The sequence below is a fragment of the Chenopodium quinoa genome, unplaced genomic scaffold, assembly GCF_001683475.1.
Source record: "Chenopodium quinoa cultivar QQ74 unplaced genomic scaffold, ASM168347v1, whole genome shotgun sequence".
NCBI classification, from domain to species: Eukaryota; Viridiplantae; Streptophyta; class Magnoliopsida; order Caryophyllales; family Amaranthaceae; genus Chenopodium; species Chenopodium quinoa.
Window position 1 is genome coordinate 879,218 of NW_018745323.1, and position 22,266 is coordinate 901,483.

The window sequence follows — 22,266 nt, forward strand, 5'->3', positions numbered from 1 at the left end:
AAAAATTTAATCACAATATTAGAATTAGTCAGAGTATCAGTAAATCAATCTCTTGCTTTTGATGATGAAACACATTTCAACACCGAATATCTCCTAAACTAAAATTGTTAGTTCACTTTCCAATGTCAGTTTTCGATCAAAGAGATAAGTTTCTATTAGGGCCTATTATTGTGCATAGTAGATAGCTAACGGGCCTAGTTATTGTGCCCTAATCTTTTGTATATATACTCTGCTCATACTCTAATACAAACTACGAAAAATCATTTCGTGACAGTTTCTAACCCTAAGAAATAATTCTCCTTAATTTCCTTTTAAACTAACAAAATCAAACCTAAATTGTAATAGTTTGAAGATTATTGATCACCTTGAACAATCGGCAAAGCTAAAACTTCATAGACAGTATCCTGAGCAGAATCTTCATAGAACACTTTATCGAAACCAAATGTTAAATCTTCGTCTTTCTCATCCTTCAATATAAAGTAAAATACATTCAAAATTCAGCGAAAAATCAAAATATTCAAAACCTAAGTGTCTCATCTTTACAGTTTTCCATAAATCGATACATTTTTGTTACGCAAAACGAGACACTAAGTTATTTTTTTTCTAATTCCGAGCTCAATTCAGACCCCTAACAGTTAATTGGCCCCTAAAACCTTTACCGAAAATTTTTCGACATGTAAACTGATGAAAAAGTTGAATCGGGCTGCAATTTACAATTTATACGAACTTTTGGGCTGCAATTTCCAATTTTTTTTAAATGGCTGCAATTTGCAAAATACGAACTTTAAATGGCTGCAGTTTGCAAATTTTCCTTCAATTTTAAAGTAAAATACATTCAGAATTCAGCGAAAAATCAAAATATTCGAAGATTATTAAAATTTTCAGAATTATATACCGTGAAATCGAAAGATTCATCGTCGATACGATGAATGCTAACGCCATTGTCGTGATCTCTGATCTCGCCAGCACTCAAAGGCCTAAATCGAGCGCAAACTATAACCTTGGACATCTTCAATCACACCTATAAATCAAAAATTAAAAAAGTGAATCAAACCTAAAATCGAACAATAGCAATTCATCCTGAAATTTAAAACATCGATTAGTTGTAGTTTATATTACGAATTGATCAGACGAAGAAACAGGAAATTTAAGTAGAATGAGAAAATTATTTACACAGTAGAATTAGACTGGATGATGAACTTGCAAAATCTTTGAAGGTTTTGATTGAGACTTGAAAGATAGGGAGAAAGGAGAGTGGAAAAAGGAAGACAATTTGAATTGATATGTCTAATGAATGAAGATTGAAAGGTTGTGTAGTGTTGGCGGGAAATTTGAGATGGCAAAAAAATTGGAGAATTCAATAGTTATAGACTTTTGAGAGCGAGGAATAGATCAAGTGGTTAGAGCTCCCTCCCGGATTCAGGAGATCCTAGATCGATTCTCACCCCCGCACTTGTGGCTCTATAAACACCAAAAAAAAAAAGACTTATTTCCAACACCAATAGTTTATTGTTAATAGAGGATCGAATCATGTTGTTAATAGGGGGTTAGGGCCGCCGATGGTAGGGAAGAAGGGTTTTCATGAAAGGGAGGTGGTTTAAGGGTGGGCGGGCGGTTGTTTTAGAGTGGGGACCGAGAGATGGGTGAGCTCATGGTGGGGAAGCTAGAGGGGGTAGGTTCAGTGGCGGGTGGTGGGTGGCCGAAGGTGGTGCAATGATGGTGTAGAGGTGGTTCTAGGGTTTAATTAGTTAATTAAGGTTTAAAGCAACTAATTACAATTTGGTCGGATAACGATATCGTTAATAAAAGCTTGGTAGGGGTAGTAATCACTAGAATTAATCAGTGTTAGGGGTAGCAATTAACAACATTTGTCGGGGTAATAATTTGCAAAACACATTTTTTAGGATAGTAATTGACAAATTTTCCAAATAAACTATACAATATGTTTTATATGCATTAGGCCTTGTTCTGTTCGTCTTATTTTCACTTATTCCAGGTATAATAAGTTCAGATAATTTCAAATAAGAGTTAAAAAGTTCAGATAAGTTCATATAATTTCAAATCAGAGTTAATAAGTTCAGATAAGGGTTAATCAAGACTAACCACAAGTTCAATTCATAACTAAAATAAGTTCCGATAAATTAAGATAAGATCAAATAAGTTCAATAAGATCAGATAAGTTAAAATCAGGTAAACGGAAGCCCTAAAACCTATTAGCTCAGTTGGTAGAGCATTGGCAAATGCACAAAATATGTGGGTTTAAATCCCACCTAAGAAAATTAATTTAGAAGATAGCAAAAATTTAGAACATAAGGAACCAAAAATGTTAGAACATAAGAAAAATAATTTAGAACATAAGTTGAAAAAATAATTTATACCATAAATAAAAATTTATAACTTAAGTTGAAAAAATAAGTAGAAATAAGTAGAAAAAATTTAGAATATAGGAAAAACTATAGAACATAAGCTGAAAAAAAAAATTTAGAACATAAAAAAAAAATTTAGAACATAAGCTGAAAAAAAAAATTAGAACATAGGAACAAATTTAGAACATAATCTAAAAAAACAATTTAGAACATTGGAAAAAATTTAGAATATACGAAAAACTTTAGAACATAAGCAGAAAAAAGTTTAAAACATAAGGTGTTCTTACATAAGAAAGAGTTCTTACATATATATATATATATATATATATATATATATATATATATATATATATATATATATAAACTTTTAGCCAGACGACGAGGCAGTGACACTTGGCGTTCCAACTTTTCGCCAAGGTCGTGCCACGTATAATAGAGTTATATAGAAATATTCAATTTGTAGGATATAACTAATATATAAAGCTAAACTTTTAGTCAGGCGACGAGGCAGCGACACTTGGCGTTCCAACTTTTCACCAAGTGTCGTGCCACGTATAATAGAGTTATATAGAATATTCAATTTGTAGGATAATTGAGTTAGTTTAGAATTTTATTTTCAATCAAATTTGGATAAATTTTAGGATAAAATTGTTAATTTAGAATTTTATTTTTTATAAAGTACCAATATTTCATATGTACAAATTGAATTATAATTTTATATTCAAAAAATAATTAGACTCTCATAAATCATCATATAAATTTATTTTTTGTATCATAATATTTTTTTTGGGGCGAAGGAATTAGTTCAAAATGTACCACATCCATTGTTTATAATATATTCTAATCAATTAAAATAGTATACTTCACAATCTAATATAATTTTGTTACTGTGTGTAGACCTGTCAATCAGTCAGGTCACGAGTCATTTCAAACAGGGTCATTATTTCAGGTTACGGGTCAAGAAATGTTTTTCACTAATATTATTATTATTAGTCATTACATGTCTACAAGTTTAAATCGTCTCAAAAACACATCAATTCCTAACTAATTTTGTATCAATGATATGTTTTAAAATTTGACATATAGATTAAAAATATATCTTGAAATTCAATAAACAACTCAGGCATCGTACGGGGTACAAAACAAGTATATGTATATATATATAGTTTTTGTTTGTAATACTTAGCACTGGTTTGATTTGTTTTTTAGTTTTATTTTTATATACTTTGGAGTTACTATGATTTATTTTTGAGTTATACATCTTAATTTATTTTTTGCTTTATTTTTGTAGAGATAACCCTATAGTATGTGATACATTCTATACATTGGATTTTTTAAACGACATTGCGGAATGAGATGTCATCAATCTCCAAGCATCAACTGGAGTGAAAGTTGGCATTGTTGACAAGGGGCGTTCCATAAAACAACCATTGTCTGATGTATTCAACAATGCATTTTCAAAGTAAGCTAAACTTGGGTGGCCACTTTAGTTAATGAATTTACTAAATACCACTAAGAGATGCATGATATGACTATATCACTAAAACTTAAACCGGAAATTGACTATATTTATCTTATCTTTACGTAGAATGCTACGTTTGAAGATCATAAATAAATGTAGCGGCCATGTAACATGAACGAACACGGGTATTATTGTGCATCGATTCTAATTCTAGCGGGCAAAATAAGAAACGCTGACTTCTTTGGTCATGGGGATGGAAAACAAATCAGGGGTGTAATACCTTCTGCAAATCTACACCTCTATGATTTTAGTTGTAGCATCTGTGCCAGCAACAACATATTAACTAATCAGACCTTGTTTGAAGTTTTGAATGAAGTTATCAAGAATAAAAATCCCATTCTTTTTGCATTTGATATGAAATCCCCGTATTTTGACAAGAAGATCCTTGGGCTATTCAAATCAACAACCTTGTTGCTAATAGCACGGGTAACAATGGCTTAAAAGAAGCAACAATGGCATATAAGATGCCTTAGTGTTTAACCGTTAGGGCACGCAATTCCGTGAATGACTCCAAAAACAGTAGTAGAAATTGATTAAACTACAACAGTTGAAAACTATGTCAGATGAGGTGAGAGAGATCAAGATCTTAAGTTAGTTTAAGGTAAAGTTATATATATTTTGATCTTTATAACTCTACCTCAAACTGACTTAAGATCTTGATCACTAAAACTGACTTAATGATCATGTGGAGAGTTTATTAATGTTTCCAAAGTCATTAGAGTTCATACAAATTTTACGCAATTTGTTAATTCACAAATAAGTTTTACATAAATTTTTAATGATAATCAAATGACCAGGGTTCAATATCTATTGGAGTCTTTTTTTGCTTTTTACTCTTTTACCTAAAAATTGAGGCCCAATTTATGAAACTTGAACATGGCCCCAAAATGGTAGCCATTTCTAGCACCACCCCTACATATGCAATGGAGTGTTGATTTCTAATTGAACGACTAAACTTAAAATGTAAATTTTCACAATCCTGATACTCCTTTCATAACATGCCAAAATTAACTCCGTTTCAAATTATCTACTATACTTTCAATTTTTGGATGTTTCAAAATACCTATGACACTTTTATTTTTACGCGTTTCCGTCTATAAAATGCATTGGGACCCACCCACACCTACCCTTACTCTCACTTAGACTTGGCAAAGTTGGTCCGAATCCGAAATACCCTGATCCGTGGTCCGATCTGGATCCGAAAAGGGATGGTCCGAATTTGAACAATCCGAAAATGGTCCAATCCAATATTAAACCTATCCGAAAAAATCCGATCCAACGACAACCAAATCCCGAAATCATGGGTTTCGACACGATCCGAACTATAAAAGTGACCCGATTTTCCCTTGAAATAAAATTGTTAACTTTACACTTTAAAAAAAAAAAAGGTGTTTCTACATAGTTTCCCCTAGGTTTTGCGTTTTCTATGTTGTACCCTCCTAGATCTAAAATTGTAATCAATGCCTCGACATTTTCTGGAAGGTAAGCACTTCTCCACTTATACAAAATCCAACCTCCTATGCTAAATGTTGATTCCGAAGCAACAGTTGTGATGGGCACAGTCAAAATATCCATGGCAAGATGAGAGTGTTTCCCATATCGATGCTCATTTTCTTTCCAATATTGCAAAATGTCAAGCTTTGCTGTGCGCTCTAGTTTAGCATCCTCTAAGTAACACCCAACTTTGACTTCAAAGTGAAAGAAGTTGTAACTACTTGATCATCAAAATTCTAGGAAAATAATTGATGAAAGTATAAGTACAAAATGCAGCTAAATTTTTCTATACAAGGTCGAATCAAGTCAATCAACTAAGCTAAACATGTTAATAATAGCATGTGTATGCAATTACCTCGGTGGAAGACTAACAGAAAGAATCAAAAAAATAAATAACAGAAGCAGAACTCACAGCAAAGTAATTTCGAAATGATGTGCTTGTAGTGTTGCTGGCTGTTGGTATCGATGTATCATAATCTTTGTAAAATCTCTCAAACTTGAATAGGATATCAGGAATTCTCTAAGAACAGGTAACTTGCAGCGCGGATCAGGGATTACAGCAAATGCAAATAACATGCCATAGTTATCGACTCATCGTCTTCTGAATTGAACTAATAATTTCCAATTTGTACATTTCTAGTTATTTGGCTTATATTAATTTAACCTATTGGCCCAATGGATTCACGATAGATTTATCCTTCATTTCATGGATCTTACGCGGAGTATGAAAAATAATACCAAAAACTAATGAATATCATTTTATGTAAAAATTAAATTAGTGATAACAATGTGTGAAATTGTAAACTAATGAATATTATTTTATGTAAAAATTAAATTAGTGATAACATGTACTAGCATGGACAATCATTGTTTAACTATTTTGAAGTATTATACTCGTACTTCGTAGTATTTTTTTTTTACCCAAGTACTAATAAATCAATGATAAAATTGTTGATAACTAATTACATATGCATTATATATATATACTACGTATATATAGAATTGGTGAATAATAGGAACTGAGAACTTATCTTGGCTCTCTTCTACAGTTTCTCTATTTTCCTTTCAAATGCTCTCTCATGCGATTTCATCTTTTCAATTTCGCACATTTAAATAATAATTGCATGATCAGTAATACAATAATTACGCATGTAACACCTCAGCTAAAATGTTGAGAAAACTTAAACGCTTAAACTTCACTTAAATGTACAATCGATCACATTCATGCAATTTCCATTCAATCTATGACACTTCATGATTCTGACACACCAATTAACATCCTTCTCTAAATGCTTCTAGTACATCCAACAAGGGTAATTTTCCTAGTCTTCCAGGTAGTTTCGCAAGATCATCAAGTCTGCATTGACATTAGAATTCTGATATATTCGGTTAACGAGAAAACTAGACATGTAAAGCATACTTTCACTCTCCGATGAGAGCGTGCGAATGATGAAAATCGACTCAAGTGTAAAATACACTTCCTGTTGACACAAATTGAAATCCTTGCCAAATAATTTGTTCCCCACTTCACTGATGTAGGCCTTAATCTATGACGCACAATTTGAAATCCTTGCCATTTGATCGTCACCTGCCCGTCTTCCATCATTTATTTTTACAGAAAATATCTAATGAACCTGGGCTCTTAAACCAATTGTGCAAGGAGTGTGGCAACCAAATTACACAAACAAGCCACCATAAAATCCGACGATTAAAAAAAAAAAATCAATACCATAACAAATTAACAGCACACGAAAGCTTCACATGAAAACAAAATCAAGGCACCAAGAACCCATCCCTTGGCTCACTTCAACTAAAACCTCTTCAAACCGACTAAAAAAATTACATTCTGGAATGAAAACAATAACTAGACATAGTTGATATTGCTTAACAAAAAACAATTCAGCTGATGATGCATGGTGGTTTATTACCCTTTCTATATGTTCCACCATGGTCTGTAGCATATAACTGCTAAGTACCCAGATCATAAAGCACTACTATTTTCAACGAATAATATTTAATCTAGCAAAAAAAAACACAATGAATATCAATAGACACCAGGGAATTTACCCTTGTGTATATGATAAGCTTAACAACACAGCCAAGCATTGAGGAGCAAACAACAAACAAAAACACCCTTTCCGTATAGTTCATAAAAAATATTGAAAAAATTGTACAACCATAGCAACAAACAAAAACAATAAACAAAATGGTATAAAGATTACATCAGATAAAGAATGACGATCCATACCAGTAAAAACTCACAGATAAGATACCTATTGAGAAGAAACAAACCGCACAATAACGAAAGCCAGCCAGTAGAAAATTATCACATATGAGGAGGGAAATAACCCACCGACCAATTTAAGCATTGTGAATAGATGTAAGGATGATTTATAAATAAACAAGCAGGTGAAAGTGTGAAACGATAACAAAATCACAAACATAACTTTGCTAGATATTTTATTTGCTGAACTCATGAAGCAAGACAGCATAGCCCATGCAATTATGCAGCAACCAAAGAACAGAGGAATCACAGGTCACATTTTCACCTTCTCACTATCAGAGATGGATAGAAGACTTACATTGACCAACTAAGCCAAAGGATACCATAGCACAATCCACTAATTAATGCTGGGCGAAGAGAAACAGTGGCAGGGTTCTTATATATTTTTATTAAATTTTATTTTATTTTTTGAGAGAGAGGACGGGCAGTCGGGCAATTATTATAGCATACTAATCTCCGCTAAGTCTAAGATACTATACCGAAACGTACCAATATAATCGAGTTCTGAACTACTACCGGTATCCCATCTAATATTACACACCCTTCTAACATGGCTAATTATAAAGAAAACGAAACATAGCCATCATATCTAATAAAAGAACCCTGTTGTCCATCACAGGGTTCCTATATAACCATACTGCTTCACAGTTAATGACACTATAACTGAAGAACAATCCTGGATGAAACAGAATATAAATGGACAATGACAAATGCAGACCAAATAAAATACACCCAACTCCATTGAGTTGAAATAAAAGCAAGTAGACAAGTCTAGGGTTTATACATCTTAGCAAACACAGAAAACTCATTGTGAGCTAGGCAATTTCAGATAAGTAATTTGGATCAGGGGGTCTTTGACTTGTATTGGTTTTTATTTCTCTGTAGAATAGTATCTCCCTTTAGATTTCTCAAGGCTTTCCATGCTACATACACCGAAAGGGCAAAGTAGCATGGAGATGGGGGACAAAAATACCACTAACCAACTGAAATAATGTAAATAACCTGTAACAATCTTCCAAATCCTAGTCCAAAAATAGCTCCACCAATGGTTTAATAAATACCAGTACATACTTGCACCATCAATATATAGTTGTATACAGAAGACTCCTCATATCAACTCACCAGAGCTGTCTTACTACATTTAAACAAAGAAGACTTACAAGGACAGCAGCCCAGATTCCAATATCAAGTCGGTATTAACAAGACACAAAAATTTCACACAGAGGTGAGGTGCCATATCACATAAATCAACCACATACAGCTAACAGTGGAGGGCTACATCTCACACAGGAATTTAGCTTTAATGCTTAAGGCGACAACTGACTCACAGTAGTTTTTCAATAGTCCTCGAAAGTACTAGCAACTAATTAGGCTTTGTATCTACAACTGAAATAAGGTGTACATTTCTGAATCATTTTGACTTGATCTGGTCTAGTCTAATCTCCTAATCTGACTGACCTTTGAATGTACTTTGCCACCAGATTAAAGGAAAAATATCTCAAGTGAGGTCTTGTTAGAAACTCCTCAAAGTGCATTTTCTGAATATCTAATTTTCATAATTTTTACAAATATGCAATAAAAGACCTTTTGTAAGAAAAAAGTAAAAATATTTGGTCAGGCCTAGTCTTGATTTTTCTGGTAAGGTGTGATCTAGCTTGATATTAACAAGATTAGGTAATAACCTCTTGTAATAAGGTTGGAGGGCAGAACATTAATTAGCATTTTCTCAAGAAATCTCATAACCTTAGCAGAATTAATACTTCTTAAATATTATCTCCAAAGATGTTAAACAAAAGTTACCCAAGAGAGAAATTATAAATGGAAACATGAGAGTTGTAAGGTACCTCTAAATGGTCTCGAGCTATACATTTTGTGATGAACCAAAATACAATTGGGATTTCTACCTCCTCAACCTGCTGGCTTTAGTACTGCAGTGACATTCGCAGAGAAAAGTCATCAAAGTTCAGGAGCTGTCATGAATTTATTATGCAACAAGTTAATGGAAAAACATATCAAGACTTCCACTAGAATTGACAGCAAAAGACAAACAAAGAAGAAAATTAGCAGCACAGGTAAAAAGAAACTTTGGCAATTTGAGGCATACAGGCACTTGGACAAATAAGAAACTTGCAAGGCAATCTCTTCTGATCACATATAGTACTTATGCAAAACAAATCCCAAACTTTGGAACACAAACTGACTTCTGCTGCAAAGGACCGCATGAACCAACTTCTTGCATTTTCAAGGAACAAAATGCCAACAAACATTGGCATTGGAGGAAAGAGCCTGATCAATATATATATTTATCCTACAGCTAGAATTTCATTCATGACATGAACTAGGTCAGCTTCGGTTGACAAGTTACAGCAGATTTGATATGCTCTTTATCCTCAAAATTTATAACAATTTAGTCAATAATTCCAACAAAACAATAACACTATGAATTTCTAAATCAACCACTACAGAGCTGAAAAAGAAGTGTCAAGTTCTCATTCATCTGTGAAGGGGGGCGGCTAAGCTTTGTACAGGGCCAGAAAATGGCTTATCCAGACTAAAGAATTTACATAAGAACATACTACAGAGTTACAAAAGGCCCATGGCACCCTCAAAATACATATGATTGCTCCCCTGAAATATTCACTGCCATACAGCACAAACATAATTGCATAATAAATATGTCCACACAACACAAGAGAACAGGACCAGACCCCCAGAAATACAGATGAATTAATCCCCAAATAAGGTACACCAGTATGCACGTTTACAAACAAATGTGCTTTAGCAAGAAGTATCCACACAAGCACCTTTTCTCTATTTTAGATATACTAGATAGCACATTACCTTTTTTCTAATTTGTAAAACGCTCGTCAATGAAAAGCAAAGAACGTTCCCTCCGCTTTACACCAACCACCTCTTGCAAACACAATTCCAATATTAAATTATGCAGAAAAAGAAATTTGTGACAAATCCATAGTAGTTTGGTCATTAAAACCAAAATCTAAAAGAAATGTTTACAATGTTCCAAATCAAAAATTCAAATTACTTTACATATACATGATTCAGCTGAATCTCATCTTTCTAAAAAGTAAAGCCATTATGCCACACCTTATGATGCAAGCACTGCTGTGATGCATCCTATCACCAAAGCTGGAAGATAACATGACTGCTACAGATCTTGTGGCATAGGCAAAAAATATATCCCTCCAGTCGTTTCATCAAACATGCCTGCTAAAAAACAGCATGAATGACAATCTGACAAGCCTTTCTTTAGCAAGTTGTGTTGAATCCATCTCCCTCACCTCATGCATGTCCCATTTGTTGGCATTGGCAAAAATCATGGAGCATAAAAATCTCAGGTCTACAGTAGGGCCTATGTTACTACCCAAACAAACCGCCAGTTCCCAATTCTGCTTGCTGCAATTCCTTCCTGCGTTGCTCTTCCAAGGGATCAGGACTCTTCAGAACCCTGCGCACTCGCCTGCCAGTCCCATAACATAGATATTAAAAATAGAAAAACACCAAAATAACAGCCAATAAATGAGCAAAAGGGAAGAAATGCAATTCCAAAAATCATGATACCTGTCTTGCGCATGTTGAGCAGGAAACGTAGGCATAAATTCCTTTGACTTGGGAAGAGGAACTTCATGAAACCATTCATGGTTTAGAGCAGCATCCGCTGTGATACGCTGCAGCCAATAGAGAATTGCAGTCAGATATTGTTACGACACACCAAGCAAGAGAGTAATGTTTTATTACTTCCTATAATGACAAATACCTTTTCAGGATCATAAGTTAAAAGTCTGTTCAACAAATCAAATCCAGCATCAGAGAGGACAGGAGATCCGGTAAATGACGTGGCTGGAAATTTCTTGCGCAACTGGTTATACCTGAAAAGGACAGTTGAATAGTTATTCATTACAAAAGTATGTGCCCTTGTCACTAAAAGTGTACCAATGAGGCCAGATAGCCAGACCAGAATCACCCAAAGCTGGAAGCCTGGGAAAAGAGCGCAAAGAATAAGAAAACCTTGAAGCAAAGGTAAACACGTCTTAAGTGATAGTTTACGAAGAACTTACTGGTGCTTCACGAAATTGACCTTCACTCCAGGCAACTTGGAAAAACCACGCCAGATTGTCTCATTTGGTGTGCCAAGGATCCTGAATATCTGCCAATAGAAAAGAGGAATATCAATAACTAGATAAGTGTCAAAAAGAAAAATAAAGCAGTAATTCCTATTTCCTAGGCATCCTAGCTATACTAATTCTACACTCATCTGAATCAAAAGAAGACCAAATTCTGAAGTACATACATTCAACAAATGGATGTACCTTGTCAAGTTGATCGAATTCCGATTTTCCATTAAAAAGAGGCTCCTTTGACAAGAGCTCAGCCATAATGCAACCGAGTGACCACATATCAATGGCTGTTGAATACTCCTTTGCACCCAACAGAAGCTCCGGTGACCTACCAACGAAAAGAGAGGAACAAATGAGATTTTAACCCCCACCATAAGCACATTATCAATGGCCATGGAAGATCTAAACCTTACAAACTTTACAAAACTACTAACTGAGAATGATCAAACAGCACATAAGTTAATTAGACAGAAACTCAGAGTAACAACTAAAAGCAACGATGCTCTGAACAGCAGCTACCAGATAACAAAAAATGAGATACTCGTATGTAAGTCATACACAAGAATCCAGAAGCAGAACAACCGAGAAGCATTACTGCATAAGCCATAATATATGTTCTTGAAATATAATAGTTTACTAAATTTGAAATCGTAGAAGAGAGAGGGATATAGAGGATAAGTCCACCAAAACAATATAGAAAGAACAAGCATAGAAAAGAGATTCTCCACTATAATTAAATAAAAAGGAAAAGAATCAACAGTCTTACATACAAGAATTAGAATTTTGCTGCTCACCTGTACCAAAGTGTGACAACCAAATGAGTATATGGCTTCAATGGACTCCCATATTGACGAGCCAATCCAAAGTCACATATCTTCAACTCACCCTGGTTGTTCATAAGCAAATTTGATGTCTTTAAATCACGATGAAGGACCCAATTATCATGAAGATACTTTATACCATCTAATAACTGAAGCATGAGGCATTTAACTTCACTCTGACTAAATGGCTGTTTCATGGTCTCCATAAGCGCTTTAAGATCATGCTCCATGTATTCCATAACCATAAAGATACTATCAAGGTTGCTTCCAACAACTACTTCCTTGACATCAACAATGGACGGGTGGTGCAGTGACAAAAGAATGTTAATTTCCCTCAGAGAAGTCAATGGAAAGCCCTCCCTTTCCTTCTCCATCTTTACCTTTTTCAAAGCTACAATTTCTCCAGTCTTCTTATCTTTAGCTCTGTAAACTACACCATAAGTTCCTTCGTCTATCTTATTCAGTCTTTCAAACTCATCCACACTCCTACAACCCTGAAGCATATTCACTGTTCTTTTAGGAGCAACTGGAGGTTCAGGTGTTTCACGAGAATAATCTTCATCATCGGAGTCAGCTCTTATGGGGCTTAGGCTAGAGTCAGTGTCATTGTATCTATCATCTACCTCAATATTATCCTCCCTATCTTTATTATTTTGAAGATCACGATCTCCAGTGGAAGGTCTACTTTGCATGCTTCCATCAGAATCTGATAATCTTCCCTTAGCTACGTCAGAAACCTCTCTTGCACCATCTCCAGCATCTGGACTAGATGACTTCCTGCTCTTCCTAGTATCTAGATACTCAGAGGAAGGCATCTTCTTCCTCTTTTTCCGCATTATGTCATCATCTGAAATCTCACCTTCATCGGCCGGAGAATTAGCATTACCTGCCCACCTAGAGGCTGATATGTGCCTGGTGGGAATGTAATCCTCATCATCTACCTGCTCAGCCCCTTTGCCATTCCCCCACTGTGTCTCCTGATATGGTGAAGAACGATGATTTGCAGGAGACTCAGATACATTATCATCATACAAACGATCCTGTTCCACAGAGGGATCAACAAGAGAAACTTCAACGTCTTCATGCGGTTCATCACTTTTAACAGGAGATACCTCCTTACTCTCTACACGCATCGTGGCAGGAGACTGCTGGTATGATTTCCGAACAGGCTGAGGAGGAAGGGAAGCAGTAGTGGATACAGATCTACTTCTTGATGCATCTGTAGCACCCTTGTCATCTCTATCCCATACAATAGGAGAAAACTTTCTTTTCTTAGTAGCCAGAGGAGAGGAATGAGCCCCATTATCCATCTTCGACACTTCATTATCCTTTCCAAACCGTGATTCTGAATCGACAGCACTCTCAGACCCATCCTCACTAGACAATTCACCAGGCTCACGATCCGTAATCCTCGCTGAATTCCCACATCTCCTAGGCCCTCCTCCCCCTCCCCCTCCACCACCACCACCAACCCCACTTCCCCCTGAATCACTTTTACTCGAAGACGAGCGATAATCACCGCCGTTAGCAAAGTCCCTTTCCCTAATATCTCTCTGTCTAACCCTAGCTCTACTGTCTCTACCCCTTATTATCTCCCGATCCCTAACCTGATTACCATTCCTAATTTTATCATATTCACCTTTTGAATAAGCTATATCTCGCCTCGCGGTATCATAATCCGAGCTGCGTTCCTTATATTCAGTTTCGTGGTACCCCCCATTCCTTCCAGCAGCCATAAATTCAAGCAAAGAAACCCCTTTACTCGGAAAACAATTTCAATTACACCCTAATCCTCAATAACCCTAATTATATACCTTCAGCCGACCAGCAATTCAAAGGCGAACACACAAAGAAACAATTTTTTTAATTTTTTTGTGTTTTAGATGAACATAACCAAATTGAACTTCCTAAAACAAAAACCCTAGAAATCAAAATTTACACCAACTTGCACTCACACAGATCTGAGAAAATAAATCGAAACTTAACACAGAAAACAAAGAAACACAAAAAAAAAGGAGCAATTAATAGCAAAGGCGGACCTTTATCAGCAAAATCGCCAGCTCCGAAGCTTGAAAACTCGTTCGTCGAGCAATGAATTCAAATGAATACCAAAAAGTGCGAAATTTCTGTTTAACAAAAACAAAACCCTAGAAATCGAAATTGAGGAAATAGAAACCCTAGGAAAAATTCATCAAAATACGGAAATCGAAGAAGAGAGAGAGAGTGGAAGAGTGACGAAGAAATTAAGGGTTTGCCGGAGGAGGAGAGAGAAAAGGGGGGAAGATAGAATGATGTAGAGAGAGAAGGAGGTAATTGGGGGAGAAGAAAAGCGAAGGAAGTCACCGCAAAGTGTGAGACGACGCTTCTTCGGTGAAAGTGTGATTGGCTTTGCCAATTGCCACCCAACCTTACCTTATTCAACAGGAATATGGATCGATGGATGAATCCTCCAATTATTGCTACCGTTCTATTTTCTTAAGTTTTATTTTGCGGGTTTTCTATAATAATCTCAACTATTGTACTCGTACTCATATTAAAGTATTGATATTATTAACTATTTTTCGGGTTTTGACACTATTACAAGTGAGGACGTTGATATTTGGAGGTGGGGATTGCTTACCTTGCACGATTAGCCGTATTTTGAGCACCTGACATACTAAATTAAAAAAAAAAAAAAAAAAAAAAAAGGGTTAAAGTTAAGGTCTGGTCAAGACAAAACTCCCTACCTAAGATTATAATACCTTTGTTTCTTATTTTGTGTAATTATTGTCAAAAATGAATGTTACAAATTATGTACAACAAACAAAAAAGTTTCCTATTCCTCAAACAAAAAAAAAGTTTCCTTTTATAGTAACTTTTCTTGAGTAAATTTATTAATAAACTCTTATTCCAATTCTATTAACACATTAAATCACACGTTATTAACTTATTGACCTAACTAAATCACCCTCAATAAAACCTTGATTGTTTCCTCATCAAATCGGGTCAATGCTACTTCCTTCTCCCCTATAAAGTCGTCATCGCACACCCCTCCTCATTAAGGAGTCACCCCGTAACAATTGGAGGCTCACATGTCATCGCTCTCTCTCTCTCTCTTACTATTAAAACTTAAGGTTGATGTTTTTATGATCAAATTGGACCAAAAAAATCTTTTCTTTTTCATATTCTTAGGCATGTAGTGGTGGTTCAAGGAAAGGGAGGGCAGGTGGTGGTGGTTGACTATGTGGACATTAGTGGGGGTGGGGTGGGTGTTGTTTGTGGTTGCATGGGATGGATGTTCATAGTGACAACTAGGTGTTGGTGGTTGTTGACTGAATGGGGTGGGTCTTTGTGGTGGTAGGAGACGAAAAAAAATGGAAAAAAAAAAAAAGTCATGTGACATGATAAAGACTAAGAGAATTTATTAGTTAAAAAGAAATGTGATGCATTTAAAATAAAATTATATTAAAAAAAATATTGTTAGCAAGATCAAGATTTATAAACAAGCCTTATAACCTTTACATGTTTTGAAATTCAACAAGAGTCTTTTAGAACCCTAATCATGCTCAAGTATGAGTAGCATGCTTCTAGTTCACATAGCGACAAACACTCCCTTTTCTCCCCTTGTCTTTACACGTTCCCTAGCCAGCTTCCTATATTCACACATCCACACACTATCTCTTTCCTCTGACTATCTAACAAGTAACAACATATAAGTCATACCAATGTTCAAGTTCCACTATTGGACTCAAATACAAACCAATATTATGCATTTATATTAACCAACTAAACCAGCTAATGCAACCTTCCATCAACTAGTACAAAAAGTCTACAAACAAAGCATATAACCAACTAGTCATACCATTTAATGCTTTATGTATTATTAGAATATACTCTGTAGTACAATTGCAAGAAAGGGAGCTAATTTTAGTAGCTTTTGGACAAAGGCCCAATTCCAAGTTTTTAGAAACTAGAGGATTAAGCATATAGCAACAAGCTTAATGAATACTAGTAACTCTTTATCAAACAGCCAAATTAGCATTTTTAAGGAGCCAAATGTCATGTGCTAACAGTTTCCCCAAGGTCGTGGCACAACAAGTCCTATACGAGGCAATCTCCCATGCTTCTGTACCTTACTAATGCATGTGTTTGTGATACATGGTTAGTGTCATTGCGTGTTGTTTCCTCTAGTAATTACTCCGTAGCTTATTGTGACTTGGATCAAGCCTCGGGAATTCAGGCACCAACGCGTGATTAGCATTTGTCCAATGACACAACCGATGGATAGTCTAAAAGACTAAGAACAACTAATCCACTTATTAGGATTTCACTTGATAAATATGGTACTCTGGAACAAACTTTGTTTGAGTTGTCCATCTTTAAAAAGTCCAAGTGAAGCGAAATCTTAATCTAACTTCCCCCAATTTGCACTAACATGTCAAAATCAATGCATATATGATACACCCCAAGAGTACTCAAAACAGTGCAATATGGCACACATGCATAAAAAACCTCCAGTCCAAATGTATGTAATGCTGTCTATTATTTGGTCAAAACCTGAAACTAGTTTTAATAATAGAGGAACTCATTTTACTCATACAGGCCGAGCTTAAACTATATGTGGGTTCGGAACAAATTGGCGCATATTGCTGCAACAACCAAAGGGGGTGGGGAATAATCCTAGACTCCTAGTTACATTCAAGCACCAGTTCATAGTTCTACATTTCGTCACCATGGCATCTGCAAATCTGCAATGTTAAAATCTGATATTCTGATCCATGGATAAGGTTGTTGCCTTGCATGCAAAACTCATCTTCCTTTACTTTCAGGATTGATCAACATTTCAAGGGTGTCACTGTCACATGAAAAAACTGAAAGGAAAAAGGTGCAAAAGCTTAATAATAATGCAACAAACGTTAAGACCGGTATCTAGATACAATTATGTTGAGGAAGTTTACTACTGCCAGCACAAAGAAGGCAACTTAAAGGAGAATGTAGACGGCAAATGACCCATTCTTCTGATATAATCTGCTTTCTCTGATGTCTTGACGGCTTTCTCATTCAATTTAGCCTCTGCATTAGCACGCTTCTCTTCAGCGATTCTTCGAGCTGCAGCAAGTTTATTGGCATACTTCTCCTGTGCTCTAGCTTTCAATCTCTCTGCTTTCACCTATGACAGCAATATAAAATTCAGTGATCCTCTTAGTGCCAAAGTAATTCATATGCACAAACATGTGGAAGAAAATTGCTTCTTAAGCTGTCTACTTATTTCATAAGCCATAAGCCTTATCTTTTATAGATATAGGAGCATATTCCAATTTCAGTTGATCAATCAATCTGATACTATTCATCACAAATGATGCAGAAAATTGAATTAGGATATATAACATTGAAGCAGCGGTATCACAGTATCAGGTAATAAACCAGTAGAACAACAATACATAACGTGAGGGGCTTCTCAGTTTTGGCCTGTAAGCTACTATAAGCTGTGATGCCAGAGTTTTGCGTGTGAGGACAAATGAAGTAAAGGCACACAGTGCATATAATTTAGGCTAGCAACTCCACTAGATGCCACTATTACAAGCTCGTTGAATCAATTTTAGTCTTATTCACCGTGAAGACTAATCAGCTGTGAAGAGTTGAAGATCAACAACAGCAGAAGCACTAAGATGTATTCCCGGTGTCAGCAGTTCACAATTTCACATTATTCTGACCTCTCCCAGTCAATGATGTAACATGATGTATCTGATTACCCTCTATGGTAGTTGCTCTATATCCATTATCACCCTCGTCATCACTCTTGTAACTTGCAAGTACACAACTTTGGACAGATGGACTATACAAGTACTACTATTTGATATAAGAAGTTCAAAGCATCTTAGATGAGTAGATTACCTCTAATTTCTTCATCTCCATTTCGGCTTTTCTCTTCTCGTGATTTTCCCAAGCTTGTATCTTCACTTCTTCACGTTTATACCTATAAACCAATCAATATGATAACAGTTAAACCCTTCTGTTTTTATCAGTGAATCAAATATCATAATGTAGTTCAAGGAAGATGTATTTAGAATGTTCACCTGGCCATATATTTGGCACGCTCTGCTTCATCCCAAGCCAATGCTCGAGTTTCTAAAGGACTAATCTTCTTAACAAGTTCCAAACCATTACTCTCCCCCATCTTATGACCATTATCTTCTTCCTCGCCATTAGACATTCTATAAGCACCATTATGTCTCCCAAGAGGAGATTGATAACTCTCGGTACCTAGAGCACCATGCTGGCACCTCATTGGGGTAGAACCCCCCGAAGAAATTGGACTGCGCGCAGCTGGTGTGGTAGCTCGTATAGGGGTGGCTGTCCTAGAAGGTTCTTGACTAGCTATTGGAGTCATCTCAGTCCCCATATCCCTCACACAAACTGATCTAACACCTAAACTAGCATTTCCCACCCCCTCATTAACTCTCCAAAAACCCTCTTCACAATCAACATTCTTGGTATGAACATTCTTCTCATTCTCTGCCTTCTCCACCTCTTCATCACCATCAACCGAATAACGGTGCTCTTGATGGGGAATGGGGGCAATCAACCTCGTATCATCGGCATTCGAGTTTCGAGGCCTATTAGCCTTGGAGGAATTCCTTTCTCCTCCCCTTGACAACCCAACTAACCATTTTTGTGCATCATCCCACTTTGAAGGTGTTGGTTTTCCTAAGGCGGTTCGAGACGGGTGAGAGGCTCTAGTAACCCCATTCCCTTTATGAAACTCAAATGTAATGCTTCCATTAGAGATCTCCTTATCCTCCATAGATCTCACCATCTCAATTTTTACCCTCAATCTAATGAAAAATCTTCACTCAAAAATAGCTAGTACTATAGTACTAGTACTCATACAACTGTACTATACTTTAATCAAACACCTTCCTTGCATATACTGTCAATTTATTACTAAGATCCGCAGATTTCCAGTGCTGTTACTGAGTTTATTTGTCAGAAATTACACTTAATTTGTCACTCAGTACTCATTTAAAACTACTACAAAAATACCTAAACACCCTAAATAATGCAATAAAATCTGGGGAAAAAAAAAACATAAATCAACCCATGAACACCATAAAAAATTTCACAAAAACAAACAACCCCAAATCATCTGAATGACTAAAACATCATGTTTTCAACACTTTTTTTGTTTTAACCAAATATTCTTAAAAATGAACTTACCTCAAAAATTCATCTGGGTAGTTTACTTTCACTCTGAAAAAATCACAAAACCAACATTATAAACAATGAAGAAAATAAATTAATTAAAGAATGTAAAAATCATGAGAGGGGAAAATAAAAATATCAAGAAAAGATGAAATCTTGACAGAACAAATGAGTAAATGAAACAGTAGTATGACAGCAACCCATAAGTACAATCATAAAATTCCAACTGGGTTTTGAAAAGGAGAGCATAAATTTTTGGGAAATGCTATTTAGTTTTTTTATTTTTTTTCTTACAATTTTTCACAAAATAAAAAAATGGAAGTTGAGGTCATTCAGATCCAAAGAAATAAATTAACAAAAAAAAAAATAAACTTGACAAAAATTTACAGGTACTTGCACGTTTGAGGGAAGGATTAAGCAACAGAAAGAGTGTAACGGTTAAAAAACCATAGTATAAAAATATAAATGTAATTAATTATACTATAATATGGTTTTTTAGTACATAGAATATGGGCAGAAAATGACATGGGAAAGTGTGTAAATTTGTGATTATCGAGTAAACTGAGGAAGGGAGAGGGGGGCAAGTTAGCTTCCCTCACTTCGGAATCTAGGGAAGAGTTATTTGTTGTTACATCCACGTTAATTAACTTTTGATTTTACTATTGTTAGTATGTTTAGTGTGAATTGCTGTTATATGTGGGAGTCATGCATCTGAGTCAAATCTCAAGTTTGAAGGATGGTTGGTGACGATGGTTGTGGTTCGTGTTAGATCGGATCTTGTGCTTTGGGGATAGCTAGACCTAATTTTTGGTCTGGCGATAAGCAATGTTTCATATAAGAGTTTTCAAAAAGGTCAACTAGTTTACGACTTAAACCCACGTATCAGTACAATGAGTCATGCCATGTCTGCATGTCTAAATTAATTTTCATTGATTTAAAGCTTTAAAAGTGATTTAGCGTGTCGAATCATGTTATACCTGCTTTTCCCAAATAAATGAGATAAACTACTCTTGACAGATAATGTTTATGTTGTGTATTTTTTCATGCCCACACGACATGGTTCAGTACCATCGTTAAAGTGTTTATGACTCAATGTCATCGTTAAAGTGTTTACTCGTAGCCTCGTAGGTAACACGTTGGTTGATGGTTATCTAATTTCATTGGAAAATTTGCAAATTGCAGTCATTTAAAGTTAGGAGCGCTGATATGATTGACTGAATTAAACTGAATGAAGTGAACTTATTGGAACTGAACTAAACTGACCTGAACTGAATATTTTATGAGAGAATGAAATTAAGATAAGAACTGGACTGAACTGAGCTTATTGGAGCTGATTGAACTGAACTAAACTGAACTGAAAATAAGCCGAAGATAATTAATATTTTGCAAATTGCAGCCAAAAGTTGTTATAAATTGTAAGTTGCAACCTAATTTAGTTTTTTATCGGTTTGCGTGTCGAAAATGGTTCGATTAAGGTTTTAACAACCATTTTATCAGTTAAGGATCTAAATTGAGTTGGAAATTGGCAAAAAATTAACGTAAGTGCCTCTTTTTTATAGCAAAAATAGTTGTCCACAAAATCAATACATTTTTGTTACGCAAAACGAGGCACTTACGTTTATTTTTTTTTGTTGATTCCGAGCTCAATTCGGATCCTTAAGAACTAAAATGGCCCCAATAGCTTTAACTCAATAATTTTCTACACGCAACCGATGAAAAAGTTAATTGGGTTACAATATACAATTTATAAGAATTTTTGGGTTGCAATTTACATTTTTTATTAAAAATAACTGCAATTTACAAAATACAAGAGGCTGCACTTGACCAATTTCCCAATGTTGTTTGAATTCATGTAAGTACAAGTATTATTTAATTTATCAAAACAAACAATTACAATGTTTTGAATTGAATAGTATAAATGTCAATTCATTATGAGTAATAAGAAAGAAATGTTTATAAAGTGATGTATTTCTTCCAGTTTTTTTTAGTTGCAACCAATTAATTGGAGTGCATCTCAGCGCATATTTGCTATGCGTTTACAATGCATATAGGATGACAAAAATGTAAATTTGGCAAATTTTAGAATTAAAAATGAAAAAAATGACTTTATAGTGGTACATTATAATGTGCCATTATGCCTGTATAATGTATCATTAAAGGATAAGTTGTCTTAAATCTTAATATTACTTTATATATACTATTATGTATGTAGTGGTATTTTTTACCATCCAATAGATTAAATATTTTCCCTCAAAATACTTGTCACCTGTTACCTATTAAGCATGTAATAATACATTTTTCATCCTATTTATTTGCTAACAAATAGCAGCTATGCGCTAAGGGTTAACCCATTAATTAAAGCATAACTTTAAAAATAATAAATTTAGGAGAGAATCGGAAAAAAAAAATAAAAAAATAAAAAATAAAAAAAAAAATAAACTCCATATAAGCCACCAATGAC

General features: G+C 35.1%; 2 protein-coding genes across 6 annotated transcripts; both read right to left on the bottom strand.

Annotated features, from left to right (window-relative positions):
* Positions 1 to 6,553: 6,553 nt before the first annotated feature.
* LOC110712393 (cyclin-dependent kinase G-2-like) lies at positions 6,554 to 15,074 on the bottom strand. 5 transcript variants are annotated; one of them, XR_002509577.1, is made up of 9 exons: positions 12,597 to 15,069; positions 11,995 to 12,130; positions 11,743 to 11,831; positions 11,442 to 11,553; positions 11,246 to 11,352; positions 10,966 to 11,144; positions 10,772 to 10,891; positions 10,508 to 10,579; positions 6,554 to 9,594 (listed from the first exon to the last, which is right to left on the bottom strand). XR_002509577.1 is itself a non-coding variant. In XM_021890850.1 (7 exons), exons 2-7 carry the CDS (start codon positions 14,357 to 14,359, stop codon positions 11,045 to 11,047), a joined length of 2,307 nt encoding a protein of 768 aa, XP_021746542.1. In that variant the 5' UTR covers positions 14,360 to 14,437; positions 14,663 to 15,069; the 3' UTR covers positions 10,586 to 11,044. The 5 variants fall into 5 exon arrangements, 1 of the variants encoding a protein (XP_021746542.1); XR_002509575.1 differs by having other exon boundaries at positions 10,772 to 11,144; XR_002509576.1 differs by having other exon boundaries at positions 6,554 to 9,636; positions 10,772 to 11,144.
* Positions 15,075 to 17,351: 2,277 nt separating this feature from the next.
* Positions 17,352 to 20,273, bottom strand: LOC110712412 (remorin 4.1-like). Its single transcript, XM_021890873.1, has 3 exons — positions 18,680 to 20,273; positions 18,498 to 18,579; positions 17,352 to 17,772 (listed from the first exon to the last, which is right to left on the bottom strand). The coding sequence occupies exons 1-3, from the start codon at positions 19,417 to 19,419 to the stop codon at positions 17,560 to 17,562; spliced, it is 1,035 nt and encodes a 344-aa protein (XP_021746565.1). The 5' UTR covers positions 19,420 to 20,273; the 3' UTR covers positions 17,352 to 17,559.
* Between the last annotated feature and the right edge of the window lie 1,993 nt (positions 20,274 to 22,266).

Bases quoted from the DNA above. Each gene is read 5' to 3' on its own strand.
- LOC110712393 (XM_021890850.1), bottom strand. From the start codon at position 14,359: ATGGCTGCTGGAAGGAATGGGGGGTACCACGAAACTGAATATAAGGAA. The intron at 12,131-12,596 runs GTGAGCAGCAAA...TTTCGTTGGTAG, and splicing joins GTTGTCACACTTTGGTACAG to GTCACCGGAGCTTCTGTTGG. The intron at 11,554-11,742 runs GTAAGTTCTTCG...TGTCCTTTTCAG, and splicing joins GTCAATTTCGTGAAGCACCA to GTATAACCAGTTGCGCAAGA.
- LOC110712412 (XM_021890873.1), bottom strand. From the start codon at position 19,419: ATGGTGAGATCTATGGAGGATAAGGAGATCTCTAATGGAAGCATTACA. The intron at 18,580-18,679 runs GTGAACATTCTA...ATTGGTTTATAG, and splicing joins CGTGCCAAATATATGGCCAG to GTATAAACGTGAAGAAGTGA. The intron at 17,773-18,497 runs GTAATCTACTCA...TTGCTGTCATAG, and splicing joins TGGAGATGAAGAAATTAGAG to GTGAAAGCAGAGAGATTGAA.